Source organism: Mixophyes fleayi, chromosome 1 (assembly GCF_038048845.1).
Source record: "Mixophyes fleayi isolate aMixFle1 chromosome 1, aMixFle1.hap1, whole genome shotgun sequence".
Taxonomy (NCBI): domain Eukaryota; kingdom Metazoa; phylum Chordata; class Amphibia; order Anura; family Limnodynastidae; genus Mixophyes; species Mixophyes fleayi.
The window spans coordinates 230,336,078-230,355,191 of NC_134402.1; the positions used below are offsets into that span (position 1 = coordinate 230,336,078).

The window sequence follows — 19,114 nt, forward strand, 5'->3', positions numbered from 1 at the left end:
TAACCTGCTGGCTTTGCACAGAGGGGGCCCCTGCTTCGCATGCAGCGCAGAGCGCCAAAGGGTCCTTCTGCCCACACGGTAATTTAACATGACATTTAGAACATGTGAAATATTTTGCCATAGGGCCCTTTCCCTTATCTGTCATTTTATATAAAGGAAGGCACACCAATCACACAAAATCAATCTAGTTGAATATACAGATAGAGATAAAGGAAGAGAGAGAGAGAGAGAGAGAGTAAAATATTAAAAGAACAGAGTAAATTACAAGTAATCAACTAATGTCTTTGAAAAAGTTGTACTTGAATATTTTAAACACCATAAATATTTTAGGCTAGCAGGAGACTATAATGTAAACCTGCTAAGCCAGTAATAAAACAACAAATATGTGTTTAAATAAGCTTGTACTTAGCCCAAGGGCCACCAAGACAGGGAGAAGTCCAACAGCAGTCTGTGCTCTCCCTCAGCTCTGTTCCTGTTCCCGGGCTTCTGCTTTGGCGCCAGAACCCTGGGACAGTCCATCTCTCTCTTTCTCTGTAGGAAGGGGGGGAACTCTATGTTTTAGCTCCCCCCTCTTCCCTGATGCCGATGTTCCTGCTTGAAAATCCATAGGAAAAAAACGGCTTTTGGTGGCAGATTTGTGGAGACCTCTATTAGTTCCTCTTCCCAGGACAGAGGTCTCCGCAGCGGTACTTTCCGACGCCCCCCTCCTATGTCTGAGGGGGGAATCTTGGTTTAGCCCCCTTCTCCTCGGCGCTGCTGCCGAAATCCAAGATGGCCGCCGCCATTTTCATTATCCGATAACCGGCGCTCTATGCCTGTAATGGCAGCGCCGGTTAACGGGGAGGCTGTGGGAGTGCAGTGGTCCATGAGACCGCTTGTCACTCCCTTCAATCAGGCACTTTGTACTTCAGTCCCTGTCAGTGAGAACCGCTGGCTCTCTGCTGACAGGGGAATGCCTGCGCTGCCAAGCTGTGAGTGTGTTCTCTATATTAGAACACACTCCAGCGCTGCCACCTGAAAAAAATAAAATTTCTTAACATTAAACTAAGCACTAATCAAAAAGGCTGCCCAACTCCAGGGCACCTAAAAAAAAACTGGATTGTACAGGAAGAGGCAGGGGGATTGTAGAGGGGAGGGGTCTTTCAGCAGCACTAAAGTTAACTAGTTAGGTGCCAACTCCCAGCTCCCCTCCACAACCCCATGGTAAAGCAGTGTCCCCCAGACTGGATGAAAGAGAAACATAAAATAATTGTGGAATTGTGCAACTGCCATGTGTGGTACATTGCAAATGGACATCGGATGCTACATTCCTGACATGACTTGCATTTGAAATCCTTACCCTCAGTAAATCAAAATATATCCATATTAAATAAAATTAAATGCTAACTATCGCACATCAAATACAGGAGGGAGGATGTGGGGAGCACTATGTATATTCATCTAGAGCTGATCTTTATATTTACAGAGGCCTATTTAGTGGCTATATATTACCTGTATTTTGCTTGCCCCACCATGTTCCTTTTTTCTGATTCTGAACTTGGCTTTTGTCTTCGAAATGTCTTCTTCACTTCCAACATGAAGAGCTTAGTTTTTATCTCTAAGTCTTTTGGCAGCAGACTCCAACCTTAGTTTGAAAGCAGCATAGAGAAGTGAATTTGCATATAAGGCACACGCTCTTCTAAGAAGTAGAACTATCACAGGGAACATTTTGCTAGAAATTATTATGTATTGTTAAAAACTATGTTAACCAAATACATTAATTATAACGGGTAAATATTCCCACCGTTTGGCTATGCCATGTAATGGAAATCACAGGATTTTTAACATGTCCTTGAAAAAGTAGGATTAAGACACTTGCCGTTCTGGATTTTAAATAAAAATGTGCATATGGATTTAAATATTAATATTTTTTATTTGTATAGTGCCACCATATTATGTAGTGCTTTCCAGAGAATATTGAATCATACACATCAGTCCCAGTTTCACAAGAGCTACTATTCTAAATTCCCTACCATACAACACACACACTAGGGCCCAAAATGTCAGAAGCCAATTAACCTATCAGTACGTTTTGTGGATTGAAGGACAAAAGTGGAGCAACTGGAGAAAACCCATACAAACTCCACACAGATAGTGCCCTATTAATAGAACATATGCTGTGAGCAATGTTAATTTATAACATCCAAATTTAGAATAAACAGCCATCTTTGATGAGCATGTTAAAGTGCTGTGAGTACCTTTTATTGCAAATTGGTTGTGCACCATCAGCTAATAAAGTGATCATTAATTAGTTATTCATGTTTTACACAAGCCTGCACTTTCATATTTATTAAAATATATTATACTTAAGTAGGCAACACTAAAGTAATTGAAAGGAATGGGCAGCAACAGTTTCACATAACCTGGGTACTGGGAAAAAAAAGGTTAAGAATCCCATGGCTATAGCAGACCTCCCAGCTAGAGATAACTGCGGCAGAATTTTGCAGAAATCGAGTTTGAAGGAGGAATAGGCAGGTGCAAAGTTCCATCAATACACATCTTCACGTTCCACTTTTGCTTCCCCATTGTACGAAATTTGTAATTTCGCGTAATTTATATGGGGGAATACAATTGGCCGCGTTACTGCCGAAAGTAACGCGGCCTGCCCATTATTACCATTACTACGGTAATAGTGCGCATAATTACTGTTAGTACGGTAATAGTGTAATAGTGTATAGTGTAATAGTGCGCATAATTACCGTTAGTACGGTAATCTTTAACGCTGGTTTCTGCTTGCGGCTCTGGAAGCCGCGAGCAGAAGTCAGGGTTAAAATGACCATATTAACGGTTATATAATTAACCCCGCGTTGAACATGGCCGAATTTAATTGAATTATCTCCTATGAATAGAGCTGGGACGATGATGGTCAATAAAAAAATCTTAAAGCAAAATACCACCAGTGATGCAAATTTTCACAGCCAAATGCAGAATGCTGTAAACATTCCTTGGAATAGTTTCGGAAATTTCCCTAAATTCTACTCCCAACTCTCTCTATTTTGCGTCTATTATACAGATTTCCTTATACACACATCAGTTTGCCAGCCAAACTTTGATTAGCATAAATGTATTGACCATATGTAGTTAGTGGTGGTAGGCAACTAGAAAAACATACATGAAATGCTAATAACATCAGAACAATTGTACCTGAGCTCAAGAGGTCTCCTGATGTTACCTGACCCAGGAGGATCTCTTCTTTTGCTTCTGCAAGAGCCAGCAACACACTGTACGTCTTCAGACACCTCTCACTGTTAAGTGATAAAGTAAGGAGGATTTGTATGTTGACCTTATATAATTTTATAATATATATATATATTGTTCACAAGATGCTAATGAACTACAACTAAAATAATCTTCAGGCAATCCCATAATATTTATGATTACTAAAACAAAACTGCAGACACATTTTATTTGCTAGATATCATTCTTTAAAATACTTTATAAGTCATCATTTAAATCACAAGTTATACATAGAGTGGTAAGAAGAATTATGTCAAATCAATCATAACAAAACATTTACTGCATTATTAAAGCAAACAGAGGACTTGTTGCTATGAAACAATTCTACTTGCAATTGCCAAGTAATCTCCTATAGCAAGCTAAAGATGAGTGAAATCACACACTGCAAGGACAGTTATATATTTAAAAGATTTGCCTCTTGAAATGTATTTATTTTACAATATTGCCAAACTACACAATACAATTCAACCATTTTTTATTCCCTGGGGTTATTTTAAGTTAGTATTTTGAAAGGAGTATTTCAAATGCAAATAATTATGTTATAACCGAATACAGTAAAAAGTGATTGTAGTTCAGCAAGTTTTTTTTTTAAAAAGTTGGCAACTATGTCATCCTGCAAATCTGAAATGTTGTTACCTGGATTGCAGGGAGAGGCGCAGAGCTGTGCAGGTAGACTCCAGTTTTCCAAGGTGCATGCTTAGTTTTTCAGAGTCAGTCTTGCACTCCTCTAGGGTCACACTGAGCTGGTCATTTAACTGTTTAACATGGTCAAGGTGTCTGGAATAAAAACAATAGCTAACATATGTATGCAGCCTGTACCTTACACAGCTGTAATACAATTATTTATAAATCTGACCCGGCAATACAGGAGTAACATACATTTGAATGCAACTCTTGTGCATAAAACCTGTTATAGTCACCATGCAGCATACCACAAAGAATAAGATTATGACATGAGTAACTTGAGGACAGTATCTGTTCCTACTCACCCTTTTAACAATTTCATCTCAGACTCCATGCTGCTTGGGTGAATCTCCGGAGGACAAGTCAGTAAAGTCTGGGATCCAGGGAGTTGCTGAAGATGTTGAATGAGACTTTGTAGTATTGACAAAGGAGCCTGTTAAAAAAAAAACGCATAACTCATGCAGATATGTATGTAGTGGTCAAAGTGGACATTTAGAAGTGACTGTATGAAAAATGTAATGGGAATGTAATTGATAGTTTTACAATGAAAGCAGTAGGAGAGTATGTACCACACAAATAAATCACGATTTTGCATTTCAAATGAGAAGGTGGCGCATTTCTGCGGCTAGCCTATATTACCCTTGAGATGCCCTGATCTATGTTCATCCAAATCCTCCTATTAAAAAGAGTAAAAAAATACTCTCTTTGCAGTTGGTATCATCTCGCAATGCTAACCCATACTTTTGTCTGTAAAATCCATTGCAGGATGGCAGAAAATAAGAAATTAAGGACTTTTGTTATGCATCTCAATATATGACACAACTTGAATAGCTCATGTAAAGCTGTGAATGTATTTCAAAACCCCCTCCTTTAATTATTTACATTGCTTCAAAAAGCTGATTAACTAGAAATTTTTCTTACATGACAGGTGGGTGAAAGGTTAGGTTCAGAGGTCAGATTACTTGGTTCTTCAGACATAGGACTGGTAGGTGGAGAGGTTGTACTAAGAGAAGAATCTTTGTCCTGCAGAATGTCTTGTAAATTCTTTGCCTGGAATGAGAAATTGAAGGGAAAATGGTGAAAAACATACTAGATTGGGAAATAAAGAAATGATGAGCAAAAAAACCTTTGAGGTGTGATGAACACTAGGCATCACTGTATCACAAAACAGTGCAGTCTGTGTTTAAGTTATGACATGCACAGAGGGAAAACCTGACAACATTTCCTATCTTGGCCTGTCCTTTGTTCTCCCAGGTGGGGTAGGAGTTAACGGCTATGGGAAAGCCAACATAGTTTTAAACAAACCCACAATAACGATTGGTATAACAGCGATAGTAATAAAAAGCCTACTTACTATATGACAGATAATAACTTTGACTGAAGGTTTCAAGGATCGGCGAGTGTTAGATCCGAAAGTCTTAAATAGCTACAGTAGTAAATAACGTCATTTTCCATAGACAGTGAAAATGCCAGTTTGAAAGTGGCAATACTCGGACCCCACATCTGTACTGCTGTCAGGCGCCGTCCCGCACTCCTACCTGGTGCTGGGACGGACGCCTTCTCTGCACTCGTCCCATTGCCTAGCAACGGGACGTCACTTCCGCCCGGCAGACAGGATGTTCGTGCGCCCGAACATTGCGTCTCCAACGGAGATGCTCAGGGCCGCTTCCTGTGGGCGGTCAGACCAGCTGACCGCCGACCCCCACTCCCACCAATGATTGGGGATTTCTGTCTATATAAGCCTGACTCTGGCGCCAGAGTATCTAGTCTGCTAGTCCCTCTCTTGGCTCCATTGTTACACATATATCTTTGATATTCCTATTGCTTCTCCGGATTCTGACCCTTGCCTGCCTGACCACTCTCTCGGATTACCCCTGGTTCCAGTATTGACCTCCCGCATCTGACCCCTGGCTTCCTGACTTCTCTCCTTGGTACCTTCATTGCCCGTACGGAATTGACCCCGGATTGACGACTATGCTTGTTCATCTACCTCGCTGGTAGCTACCTGGGAGGGCCGCGACCGTCACGTCTCAGGGCTAAGACCAAAACTCCTTGCGGGGTTCCCTGGTGAAGACCTGGGGCGTGGTTAGACTCTGCGCCTCCTTGCGTAGCAGCGCATATACCAGCAGGTAAGGCCTTCCGATTACTTTGCTTGTGACAACTGCATTATAAATGCCGTGGGTTGTGGGTATCGCCGCTTTAAAAGCGGGATTTTCACTCTGTTATACCAATCGTTATTGTGGGTTCGTTTAAAACTATGTCAGCTTTCCCATAGCCATAATAATGAGTACCACCGGTTCCCCCCAGCCATTATGTTGCCTGTGGTACTAAGTAGCAATAGCAGAAAAGAGCACAATACTTGGCTCTTCTCTTGTATGGTAATTGAACCTGGGGAGTGGAGGACATATTAAGATCTGAGCCTAATATGAAAAGTAATACATTCCTATCTTCTCATTGTCTCTTTTCCATTTCCAATAGGATGTTTATATATTTTTTCTTATTCATCAAAAGTATTGCAACCCATGAAACAATGACATTTGTACAAAAACCTTAATAAGGTTGAAAAATGACACAGGTCCACTTAGTTCAACATCTCGGATATTGCAATTGTGCTGGTCCAGAGGAAGGTAAAACAAAATGCCCAGTGTAACAGTAAGTTGCTAATTTCGCCTCACAGGGGAAAAAAACATTTCCAAATTCCAAAAATGGTATCCCGCATAATGTCCTCTACTAATTACAGTTCCCCATATTGTCTTCTGTCTAAAAACTTGTTTATAATACTAGTCCAAGACTACTACTTGCAAAACAGCAACAGTGTCTTGCTTAGTAACCTTGACCTTGTCCAATACTACTAAAGTATCTCACTATCATAGACTGGGCACTTTTAGTTAACAACAAACCAAATATTACACAATGAGATACATCTCTTTCATACTAGATATATACAGCAAACTAAATTAAGTACCTTTATTTGCAGTGCCTCCTTTTCATCCATGAAGACCTTGAGTGTGGCTCTTGACTTATCTAGTTCCCTGTCTGTGAGCCTTAGTTTGACTCTCAGTGCTGCATTCTTTTCCTGGTAATGGGTGATCTCAGACGGTAATAATTTTGGATCTTCAATTGAAAACATGTTGGGGAACTTCTGTATGGAACAAAACTTGTATTGCATTGTATAAGACAATATCTGCTTTGGATAAATAACATTAACGTAGACAACATGTAGAAGGAAACACATAACGACTTTCCTACCAGAAAAGAAGACTTGCTGTAGGATTTAACTTACAGAATTAGGATACAAGGGTTGGTCTACTGGAAGTCATTAAATACAGTTACAATCTTGGAAGTATATGATGAAATTATGTTCCTATGTTTTTCTAGTGTGGAATATCGAGAAATGTTCAAATAACAATTTAACAGTGCAAAAATGCTTCAACTTTTGAGCAAGTAAATGAGCACATTTTAAAAGGAATAAACAAGATTATCAAAATGGTGGGAGTTGTGCAGATTCTGTGTACCTTACCTAGTTTTACATCTGCATGATGAAACAAGATTTTGTTTAAAATTGTTTAAATTGTTTCTTTAAATTGTTTAAATCAGCTGGTGGGGGCGAAGAAAGCTCATTTAGCGATGCAGTCCCAGTTTTACGTGTGGCAAGTTGCATGCTAGTATGTTGGTCTCTGAATTTACATTTACGCCCTTTCCATACTGTGCATTTAAAAAAGGAGACACATGTCACTTTTTACAGGAGCAGTTTCAAGGTCTGGCAAATGTGCTGCACAGGCAGGTAGGTGCACTTGCATTTAGTGAATGACCCTTAGCATACCTTCTAAATAGAGCTGGTGCTACCAGTAAGCAAACCTAGGAGGTTATTGAGGGTACCAGGGAGTACATGGTGCCTAAAATACTGAATGAGTGACATAACCTGAGCCAATGTCTTGATTGTCACCCCAGTGCCCCCATGGAGGGGCATCATTTGGCAACTTCTTGCTTGCGAAGCTGTCGGCTGCTGCACCTCTATCCTTGTAATGGGCTAGTGGTGGGCTATGATGTCACAGCCCAGTGCCACACTCCCTAGAAGATGTTGTCCCACCCCCACTCCACACTAGGTGAGAAAACAGGACCATTGGATGGTATTTAGGGTCATTTGCGCCATAGTCGGATTAAGGGGGGGCACAGGGGGCACGTGCCCCGGGCCCCCCACTCGCTGAGGGCCCCCTGCTGCCTGGGAGGAGAGAAGCTGCTGCATGTTTTTATTAATTTTCTTTTTCACCACCCCTCCCCCGCTCGCAGCACCCCATACCCCCCACGAGCGGGGAAGGGGTGGTGAAAAGGAAAGTTAATGAAAACATCATTGGTGGTCAGTGGCAGCAACAGGCAGCCAATCGTGAGGCTGCCTGTTGCTGATTGGCCTCAGACAGGAAGTGCTCATTTCACTTCCTGTCTGAGCAGCGCAGAGTGATGCACAGCAGAGAGCAAGGTAAGTGTAAGTGTGTGTGTGTGTGTGTGTGTTTTGACACGGGGGCTTGTGGCAGTCTAATGTGTGTGAGGGCAGCAGGGGGCTTGTGGCCGTCTACTGTGTGTGAGAGCAGCAGGGGGCTTGTGGCAGTATAATGTGTGTGAGGGCAGCAGGGGGCTTGTGGCAGTATGATGTGTGTGAGGGCAGCAGGGGGCTTGTGGCAGTATGATGTGTGTGAGGGCAGCAGGGGGCTTGTGGCAGTATGATGTGTGTGAGGGCAGCAGGGGGCTTGTGGCAGTATAATGTGTATGAGGGCAGCAGGGGGCTTGTGGCAGTATAATGTGTGTGAGGGCAGCAGGGGGCTTGTGGCAGTATAATGTGTGTGAGGGCTGCAGGGGGCTTGTGGCAATGTAGTGTGTGTGAGGGCACAAGGGGCTTGTGGCAATGTAGTGTGTGTGAGGACACAAGGGGCTTGTGGCAATGTATTGTGTGAGGTAGGTAGTGGCTAATTAATGGGTGTTATTTTGTTTGTGGGGTGATGGTGGGGCAATTTTATTTAATAGTGGGGTTGGTGCAGACTTATCAATGTAGGGTGGGATGATTAATTTAATGTTGAGGTGGTTTGGGTGCTATTAATTAAATATGTGGCAGAGTTTTGGGAAAAGGATTGCTATTTCTTAAAAGTGAATGCAAGTTATTTAATGTATGGTAGGAAATTGGTTTATTTAATAAATGTGATTACTATTAATTTAATTTTGGGGTTGTTTGGGGTCAATGGGTCTTTTTATTAAAGATGAATAAAATTATTTTACAGTCGGGCTGGTTACAGGAAAGGGGCATTAATAATAAAACATGAATTGTTTTGATTTAATGTCGGACTGCATAGAGGCAGGGAGGCCTACTGTGTTCACTCATTGCTGATATTTCTATATGTCATGTACCTATTCTATTTCCAAACAGGGAACCCACATTCCAGAATCCAGACAAGCACAACTGAGCTTAGGATCCAAGCTGCAGCAAGTATTGAAAGCGGGAAGAACAGGTAGGAGAGAGCAGGACATTCTGCCAACTGTCCTGATTCTGGTGGGGGCAGTCCTGAGTTTGGGGACTGACCCACTCAGTCAGGACATTGTCCCCAACTACAGGGACAGTTGGGAGGTATGTCCCACTTCACACTGCTCTACTCATAAAGGGGGAGCTGCCGGCACCTAACAGTAGTGCACACAGTAATGTCTGTGTATTTGTCTAAAATTATAGCCATAGTACACTTTTGGGGCCCCCCTGTCTAAAGTGCTCCGGGCCCCCCAGAGCCTTAATCCAGCTAGAGATGAGCGCACTCGGATTTATGAAATCCGAGCCCACCCGAACGTTGCCGATCCGAGTCGGATCCGAGACAGATCCGGGTATTGGCGCCAAATGCAAATCTGAAACCGAGGCTCTGACTCATAATCCCGTTGTCGGATCTCGCGATACTCGGATCCTATAAATTCCCCGCTAGTCGCCGCCATCTTCACTCGGGCATTGATCAGGGTAGAGGGAGGGTGTGTTAGGTGGTCCTCTGTCCTGCTATATCTCGTGCTGTTCAGTTCAGTGCTGTGCTGTGCTGTGCTCAGTCCAGTGGTGCTGTGTCCTGTGCTCTGTCCTTCTGAGGTCAGTGGTGCTGCTGGGTCCTGTGCTGTGTCCTGTTCAGTCCAGTGGTGCTGTGTCCTGTGCTCTGTGCTTCTAAGGGCATAGTTATTTCCCCAATATTCCCCTGTGTTTAAAAAAATAAAAAAAAGTTATTTAAAAAAATACCAAAAACTAATTTAATTTTTTTTTAATTACCACAAAATTTGCACAACCAATCCTGCAGTATAAGCCCATTGGCACTGCAATATTACCAAGTTCACACATTCAGCAGTAAAAGTCCAGTGGTACTGCAATATTACAAAGTTCACACATTCTGCAGTATCAGTCCAGTGGTGCTGTGTCCTGTGCTCTGTCCTGCTGAGTTCCGTAGTGCTGCTGGGTCCTGTGCTGTGTCCTGTTCAGTCCAGTGGTGCTGTGTCCTGTGCTCTGTGCTTCTAAGGGCATAGTTATTTCCCCATTATTCCCAAGTTTTTAAAAAATTAAAAAAGTTATAAAAAAAATAAAAATAAATTTTTTTAAAAAAAAATATAATTATAACCAAATTTACAAAACCAATCCAGCAGTATAAGCCCATTGGTACTGCAATATTACCAAGTTCACACATTCAGCAGTAAAAGTCCAGTGGTGCTGTGTCCTGTGCTCTGTCCTGCTGAGTTCCGTATTGCTGCTGGGTCCTGTTCAGTCCAGTGGTGCTGTGTCCTGTGCTCTGTCCTGCTGAGTTCCGTAGTGCTGCTGGGTCCTGTGCTGTGTCCTGTTCAGTCCAGTGGTGCTGTGTCCTGTGCTCTGTGCTTCTAAGGGCATAGTTATTTCCCCATTATTCCCAAGTTTTTAAAAAATTAAAAAAGTTATAAAAAAAATAAAAATAATTTTTTTTAAAAAAAAATATAATTATAACCAAATTTACAAAACCAATCCAGCAGTATAAGCCCATTGGTACTGCAATATTACCAAGTTCACACATTCAGCAGTAAAAGTCCAGTGGTGCTGTGTCCTGTGCTCTGTCCTGCTGAGTTCCGTATTGCTGCTGGGTCCTGTTCAGTCCAGTGGTGCTGTGTCCTGTGCTCTGTGCTTCTAAGGGCATAGTTATTTCCCCATTATTACCAAGTTTTTAAAAAATAAAAAAAAAGTTATAAAAAATATTAAAATAAAAAATTTAAAAAAAAAAGTAATTATAACCAAATTTGCAAAACCAATCCAGCAGTATAAGTCCATTGGTACTGCAATATTACCAAGTTCACACATTCTGCAGTATCTTGTGCTACATATAATGGAGACCAAAAATTTGGAGGATAAAGTAGGGAAAGATCAAGACCCACTTCCTCCTAATGCTGAAGCTGCTGCCACTAGTCATGACATAGACGATGAAATGCCATCAACGTCGTCTTCCAAGCCCGATGCCCAATCTCGTAGTACCGGGCATGTAAAATCCAAAAAGCCCAAGTTAAGAAAAAGTAGCAAAAAGTGAAACTTAAAATCATCTGAGGAGAAACGTAAAGTTGCCAATATGCCATTTACAACACGGAGTGGCAAGGAACGGCTTAGGCCCTGGCCCGTGTTCATGACTAGTGGTTCAGCTTCACCCACGGATCTTATCCCTCCTCCTCCTCCCCCCCCCCTACAAAAAATTGAAGAGAGTTATGCTGTCAGCAACAAAACAGCAAACAACTCTGCCTTCTAAAGAGAAATTATCACAAATCCTCAAGGCGAGTCCAAGGGTGTTGGTGGTTGTCAAGCCTGACCTGGCGCTGTGGAGGAACTTGATGATGAGGATGGTGATGTGGTTATTGTAAATGAGGCACCAGGGGGGGAAACAGCTGATGTCCATGGGATGAAAAAGCCCATCGTCATGCCTGGTCAGAAGACCAAAAAATGCACCTCTTCGGTCTGGAGTTATTTTTATCCAAATCCAGACAACCAATGTATGGCCATATGTAGCTTATGTAAAGCTCAAATAAGCAGGGGTAAGGATCTTGCCCACCTAGGAACATCCTCCCTTATACGTCACCTGAATAACCTTCATAGTTCAGTGGTTAGTTCAGGAACTGGGGGTAGGACCCTCATCGGTACAGGGACACCTAAATCCCGTGGTCCAGTTGGATACACACCAGTAACACCCTCCTCGTCAACTTCCTCCACAATCTCCATCAGATTCAGTCCTGCAGCCCAAGTCAGCAGCCAGACTGAGTCCTGCTCAATACGGGATTCATCCGAGGAATCCTGCAGCGGTACGCCTACTACTGCCACTGCTGCTGTTGCTGCTGTTAGTCGGTCATCTTCCCAGAGGGGAAGTCGTAAGACCGCTAAGTCTTTCACAAAACAATTGACCGTCCAACAGTCGTTTGCCATGACCACAAAATACGATAGTAGTCACCCTATTGCAAAGCGTATAACTGCGGCTGTAACTGCAATGTTGGTGTTAGACGTGCGCCCGGTGTCCGCCATCAGTGGAGTGGGATTTAGAGGGTTGATGGAGGTATTGTGTCCCCGGTACCAAATCCCATCGAGATTCCACTTCACTAGGCAGGCGATACCAAAAATGTACAGAGAAGTACGATCAAGTGTCCTCAGTGCTCTTAAAAATGCGGTTGTACCCACTGTCCACTTAACCACGGATATGTGGACAAGTGGTTCTAGGCAAACGAAGGACTATATGACTGTGACAGCCCACTAGGTAGATGCATCCCCTTCTGCAGCAACAGCAACAGCTGCATCAGTAGCAGCATCTACAAAATGGCTGCTCGTACCAAAGGCAGGCAACATTGTGTATTACAGGCTTTAATAAGAGTCACAACGCTGACAACATATTAGAGAAACTGAGGGAAATTATCTCCCAGTGGCTTACCCCACTTAGACTCTCATGGGGATTTGTGGTGTCAGACAATGCCAGTAACATTGTGCGGGCATTAAATATGGGCAATTTCCAGCACGTCCCATGTTTTGCCCACACCATTAATTTGGTGGTGCAGCATTACCTCAAGAGTGATAGGGGTGTGCAGGAGATGCTTGCAGTGGCGCGCAAAATTGCTGGACACTTTCGGCATTCAGCCAGTGCCTACCGCAGACTAGAGGCACATCAAAAAAGCATGAACCTGCCCTGCCATCACCTCAAACAAGAGGTTGTGACGCGCTGGAACTCCACCCTCTATATGCTGCAGAGGATGGAGGAGCAGCAAAAGGCCATTCAGGCCTACACAGCCACCTACAACATAGGCAAAGGAGTGGGGATGCGCCTCAGTCAAGCGCAGTGGAGACTGATTTCCGTGTTGTGCAAGGTTCTGCAGCCATTTGAACTTGCCAAACGAGAAGTCAGTTCCGACACTGCCAGCTTGAGTCAGGTCATTCCCCTGATCAGGCTGTTGCAGAAGCAGCTGAAGAAAGAGAGGGAGGAGCTGGTAAGCCATTGCGATTACACCAAGCATGTAGCTCTTGTGGATGTAGCCCTTTGTACGCTTTGCCAGGATCAGAGGGTGGTCACTCTTTTAAAGTCAGAGGAATACATTCTGGCCACCGTGCTCGATCCTCGGTTTAAAGCGTATGTTGTGTCTCTGTTTCCGGCGGACACAAGTCTACAGCGGTGCAAAGACCTGCTGGTCAGGAGATTGTCCTCTGAAGAGGACCGTGACATGCCAACAGCTCCACCCTCATTTTCTTCCATCTAGGGCTGCGAGGAAAAAGCTCAGTTTTCCCAAAAGAGGCGCTGGCGGGGATGCTGATAACATCTGGTCCGGACTGAAGGACCTGCCAACCATTGCAGACATGTCTACTCTTGCTGCATTGGATGCTGTCACAATAGAAAAAATTGTGGATGATTACTTTGCTGACACCATCCAAGTAGACATGTCAGACAGTCCATATTGTTACTGGCAGGAAAAAAAGGCAGTTTGGAAGCCCCTGTACAAACTGGCTCTATTTTACCTGAGTTGTCCCCCCTCCAGTGTGTACTCGGAAAGAGTTTTTAGTGCAGCGGGGAACCTGGTCAGTGAGCGGCGAAGGAGGTTGCTTCCTCATAACGTTAAAAAAATGATGTTTATAAAAATGAATAATCAATTCCTCAATGAAGTACAGCACTGCCCTCCAGATAGTACAGAGGGACCTGTGGTTGTGGAGTCCAGCGGGGACGAATTGATAATATGTGATGAGAAGGAAGTACACACTGTAGGGGGAGAGGAATCAGAGGTTGAGGATGAGGACGACATCTTGCCTCAGTAGAGCCTGTTTAGTCTGTACAGGGAGAGATGAATAGCTTTTTTGGTGTGGGGGCCCCAAACAAACCAATCATTTCAGCCAAAGTTGTTTGGTAGGCCCTGTCGCTGAAATGATTGGTTTGTTAAAGTGTGCATGTCCTATTTCAACAACATAAGGGTGGGTGTGAGGGCCCAAGGACAATTCCATCTTGGAACTTTTTTTTTTTGCATTATATGACCAATCAACAGTCGTTTGCCATGTTCAAAAAGTAAAACCAAATTTAAACAAATTCAAGAAATTAAACCAAAAGTAAAATGCCCTGTCATAATTTAAAACAAGAGGTATTGACATGCTCTAAAACTACTGTATTGTTGTTTATATTTTATAAACACTACACTTGAAAGCTTGAGTCTTTCAATGAAAAAGTAACTGTCCATTGCACGAATATTTGCAACAGGGACAATTTTAGGGTTGAGAAAGTCAACTAATAACACTTCGACGCTGTCTGTCTTTATAAACACTACACTTGGAAGTTGGAGGAGGTATTGTGGCCCCGGCACCAAATTTACTACTGGGGCCACTCCACTGTGCAGTCCATATTTAGGTGTATCAGATATTAAACAACGGTGACAGTTGATGCCCAATTTTTTAATTATATTGTTGGCGCTGTAAAAAATTGTGTTCTGGTCACACCACACTACGCAGTCCATACCCTTTTTTGGTGGAATTCTGACCCGTGGAGGGTTTTTTAATTATATTGTGGCCTCGGTACCAAATTGTGTACCGGGGCCACCACACTACGCAGTCAAGATAGATAGATGCGTATCATAGATAAAGTACATTCAGTGGTGTGGGGCAAATTGAAAAATATTCAAAATGCACTGACATTATCAAAAACAAGAGGTTTTCACACGCTGAAACTCCAACATGTATATGATGGAGAGGATGGAGGAGCAGCCGTATGTGCAGTGTAATGCAGACCTGTTGAAGGTTTTTTATATATTTTATTGTGGTGCCCAGTGCCCACTACTCTACGCAGTCCAGATACTATTTTTGGGTGTAATTCTGACCTGTTGAAGGTTTTCTATATATTATATTGTGGTGGCCAGTGGCCAGTCCTCTACGCAGTCCAGATACTATTTTTGGGTGTAATTCAGACCTGTTGAAGGTTTTCTATATATTTTTTATTGTGGTGCCCAGTGCCCACTACTCTACGCAGTCCAGATACTATTTTTGGGTGTAATTCAGACCTGTTGAAGGTTTTCTATATATTTTTTATTGTGGTGCCCAGTGCCCACTACTCTACGCAGTCCAGATACTATTTTTGGGTGTAATTCTGACCTGTTGAAGGTTTTCTATATATTTTTTATTGTGGTGCCCAGTGCCCACTACTCTACGCAGTCCAGATACTATTTTTGGGTGTAATTCTGACCTGTTGAAGGTTTTCTATATATTATATTGTGGTGGCCAGTGGCCAGTCCTCTACGCAGTCCAGATACTATTTTTGGGTGTAATTCAGACCTGTTGAAGGTTTTCTATATATTTTTTATTGTGGTGCCCAGTGCCCACTACTCTACGCAGTCCAGATACTATTTTTGGGTGTAATTCTGACCTGTTGAAGGTTTTCTATATATTATATTTGTCAGGCGCCGTCCGCACGGCCGCCTGACTGCCTGACCGCGCGTCTGGTTGCTATGCAACCAGACGCGTCACTTCCGGATCCCCCCCTGCCATCCATCTCCTAGCAGTATGACGCGCCCCGTTGCTAGGCAACGGGACGCTATGTGATTCCCGGCGGCAGGCATGACAGCGCTGCAGCGCTGATGCTGATTGGATCCCCACACTATTTAAACCTCTTCCTGTCCTCTAATCAGTGCCAGAGTATCAGGTCTTCCTGTCTCCAGCGTTTGTGTGTACCAGTTGCTATATTGTTCCTGACATTCCTCGTGCTGCTTGTGACCCTTTTGACCCGGACCGTTTGACCACCCCTATCTGGATTCTGCCTTTGTACTGCGCTCCCTGAAAGTTACCGACTCGGCTTGCCTCACCATTCTTCTGGATTTCCCTTTGTACCTCCTCTACCTGAACGTTGCTGAACCGGCCTGTCTGACACCCCCTTGTATCTCGCTGTGGACTCTAGGAAGGACCGCGACCTGCGTGTCCCTGCAGCGGAGTCCATACTTCCTTGCGGGGGTTCCTGGTGAATACCAGGGGCACGTTAGACTCCGCGCCTTCCTCTGAGTTGCGCCAACAACAGCAGGTACCCACTATCAGTCATACACCCACTATCAGTCGTGACAGTATACTCTGGCCATGACAACGGAGGGGTCTGGTGAACCGTCTGCTCGTGACCTACTCCTGCATTTGGCTCAACGAGTGGAGCAACAAGAAGCAGCCCAAGCGCATCTTCTACAATGTGTCCAAGGGATTGCTACCCGCTTCGATACATTTCAGAATGCTGCACCCGCTACACCAGCCATAACCTCTGCGGCATCCACAGCATCCAGTGTGGTTACGGTCTCTACAGCGGCCTCCGGTGTACGCATCCCGACACCCGAAAAGTTTGACGGTGATCCCAAGAAGTGCAGGGGCTTTCTGAACCAATGTGCCATCCAATTTGAGTGCAAACTAGGGGCCTTTTCTTCAGAACGCACCAAAGTAGCTTTTCTCATCTCCCTCCTCAGTGGTCAAGCCCTTGCCTGGGCCTCACCTTTATGGGAACAAGGGGGTCCACTTCTTAATAACTCCAACTCTTTCATTGAAGCTTTCAGGAAAGTCTTCGATGATCCCGGAAGAGTTGCTTCTGCAGCTACCAGCTTGTTAAACCTCCGCCAAGGTGACCTGTCCGTGGGGCAATACGCAGTTCAATTTCGAACCCTGGCTTCCGAGTTAAAATGGAATAACGAAGCACTGGTGGCAACCTTTTGGCAAGGTCTGGTGGACCGGATTAAGGATGAGTTAATTTCCAGAGAACTCCCGGCTGAGTTAGATTCTCTCATCTCCATGTGCATCAAGGTGGATTTGCGCTACCAAGAGCGCACGCAGGAACGCTCTCCTGGCAAACGGTTCATACCACGGCTAGCACCCCAGTTCCAAAATCCCATCCTGCCAGTGGACGAACCAATGCAAGTAGGACGCTCTAAATTATCCCTTGAAGAGAGGGAGAGACGCTTCAAACAACGCCTGTGTCTGTATTGTGGAGATCCGGGACACCTGCTAAGAGTTTGTCCCAAGAAACCGGGAAACTCTTCCTCCTAAACGGTGGCGGGGAGGCCGTTTTAGGAGAATCCACAGTTGCTCCCTATTCTAAAGAAAATTCCCCAGAATTTCAGATGGCTGTCATCCTGAGCACCCCCAAGGGTACCTTTTCCACCACGGCCTTTGTGGACTCCGGCTCCTCCGGGAACTTCATTTCGGCGGATCTAGCTTCGCAGCTCCAAATACCTCTAAACCCATTGCCCCAACCGTTATCTCTGACGGCAGTCGACGGAAGTCGTGTCACTCACGGCTCCATCTCCTCCGTGACTTCTCCTGTTCGGTTGAGGGTAGGAGTACTTCATAGCGAAATGATCCAACTTTTGGTGTTGCCGAGGTCCATTAATCCCCTCATCTTGGGGCTACCGTGGCTGAGAAAACATTCTCCTCGGATGGATTGGGACCACGCTCAAGTTATGTCGTGGGGTTTAGGATGTCGCTTTGAATGTCTGTCTAGAGTCTTGCCTCCAAAATGTCAAGTAATGGCTCATTCCGAGCTAACCCACCTTCCTGAGGCCTATATGGAATTCCAAGATGTATTCAGTAAAGTGGAAGCGGAGATCTTGCCTCCTCATCGTCCCTGGGATTGCGCTATTGTTTTATCTCCTGACCAACCCATCCCCAAAGGGAGGACCTACCCTTTATCTCGTCCAGAGACGTCAGCCATGTCTCAATATATTTCAGAAAACCTGAAACGGGGATTTATCCGCAAATCTACTTCCCCAGCGGGTGCAGGGTTTTTTTTTGTTAAGAAGAAGGATGGGTCTATTCGGCCTTGTATTGATTATCGTCCTCTCAACCGCATCACTGTCAAAAATCGATATCCACTACCTCTCATCTCCGACCTCTTTGACAAACTCAGTGGATCTCAAATCTTTTCCAAACTAGATCTCCGTGGGGCCTATAATTTGATTCGCATCAAAGAAGGAGACGAATGGAAAACGGCCTTTAACACCAGAGATGGACATTTCGAGTACCTGGTGATGCCCTTCGGCCTCTGCCACGCCCCAGCCATCTTCCAAACCTTTGTTAACGATATCTTTCATGACCTGTTATACACTTCTGTGGTAGTGTATTTAGACGATATATTAATATTTTCTAAAGATCTGAAGACTCATCGGGAACAAGTAAAAGAGGTCTTACGTAGACTCCGGAAACATCACCTCTACTGCAAGCTGGAAAAATGTGTGTTTGAGATTAGCCAGGTACCTTTTCTTGGTTTCATCGTGTCGGGTCAAGGTCTTTGTATGGATCCCACCAAGGTGTCAGCTATTCTGGACTGGCCTCAGCCACAAGGCCTTAAAGCTATTCAAAGGTTCATCGGCTTTGCAAACTATTATCGCCAATTTATTCAGGGATTCTCCACCATTATAGCCCCCATTACAGCTTTAACCAGGAAGACTGCCAACCCCAGGGTTTGGTCCTCTGAGGCCATGTCTGCCTTCATAACGTTAAAGAAAGCATTTTCTTCAGCCCCAGTTCTGTCCCAGCCAGATCAAGAACGACCTTTCTTCTTAGAGGTAGATGCATCCTCGGTAGGCATTGGGGCGGTGCTTTTTCAAGAGTCTCCGGCTGGCTCACACAACCCGTGTGGGTTTTTCTCCAGACGATTTCTTCCAAGTGAATGTA

The 19,114-nt window shown here is 44.1% G+C and overlaps 1 protein-coding gene across 2 annotated transcripts in view; it reads right to left on the reverse strand.

Annotated features, from left to right (window-relative positions):
• USHBP1 (USH1 protein network component harmonin binding protein 1) overlaps nt 1-19,114 on the reverse strand; it is a 46,016-nt gene that overhangs the window by 18,233 nt on the left and 8,669 nt on the right. The window contains exons 4-9 of one of the 2 annotated variants that reach the window (XM_075206925.1): nt 6,926-7,102; nt 4,882-5,010; nt 4,266-4,351; nt 3,913-4,053; nt 3,184-3,284; nt 1,492-1,624 (exon numbers count right to left, since the gene is read on the reverse strand). In XM_075206925.1, coding sequence (XP_075063026.1) covers nt 1,492-1,624; nt 3,184-3,284; nt 3,913-4,053; nt 4,266-4,351; nt 4,882-5,010; nt 6,926-7,102 — 767 coding nt within the window. Of the gene's footprint in view, nt 1-1,491; nt 1,625-3,183; nt 3,285-3,912; nt 4,054-4,265; nt 4,394-4,881; nt 5,011-6,925; nt 7,103-19,114 lie in introns of both variants that reach the window. The other variant, XM_075206915.1, reaches the window with a different exon arrangement.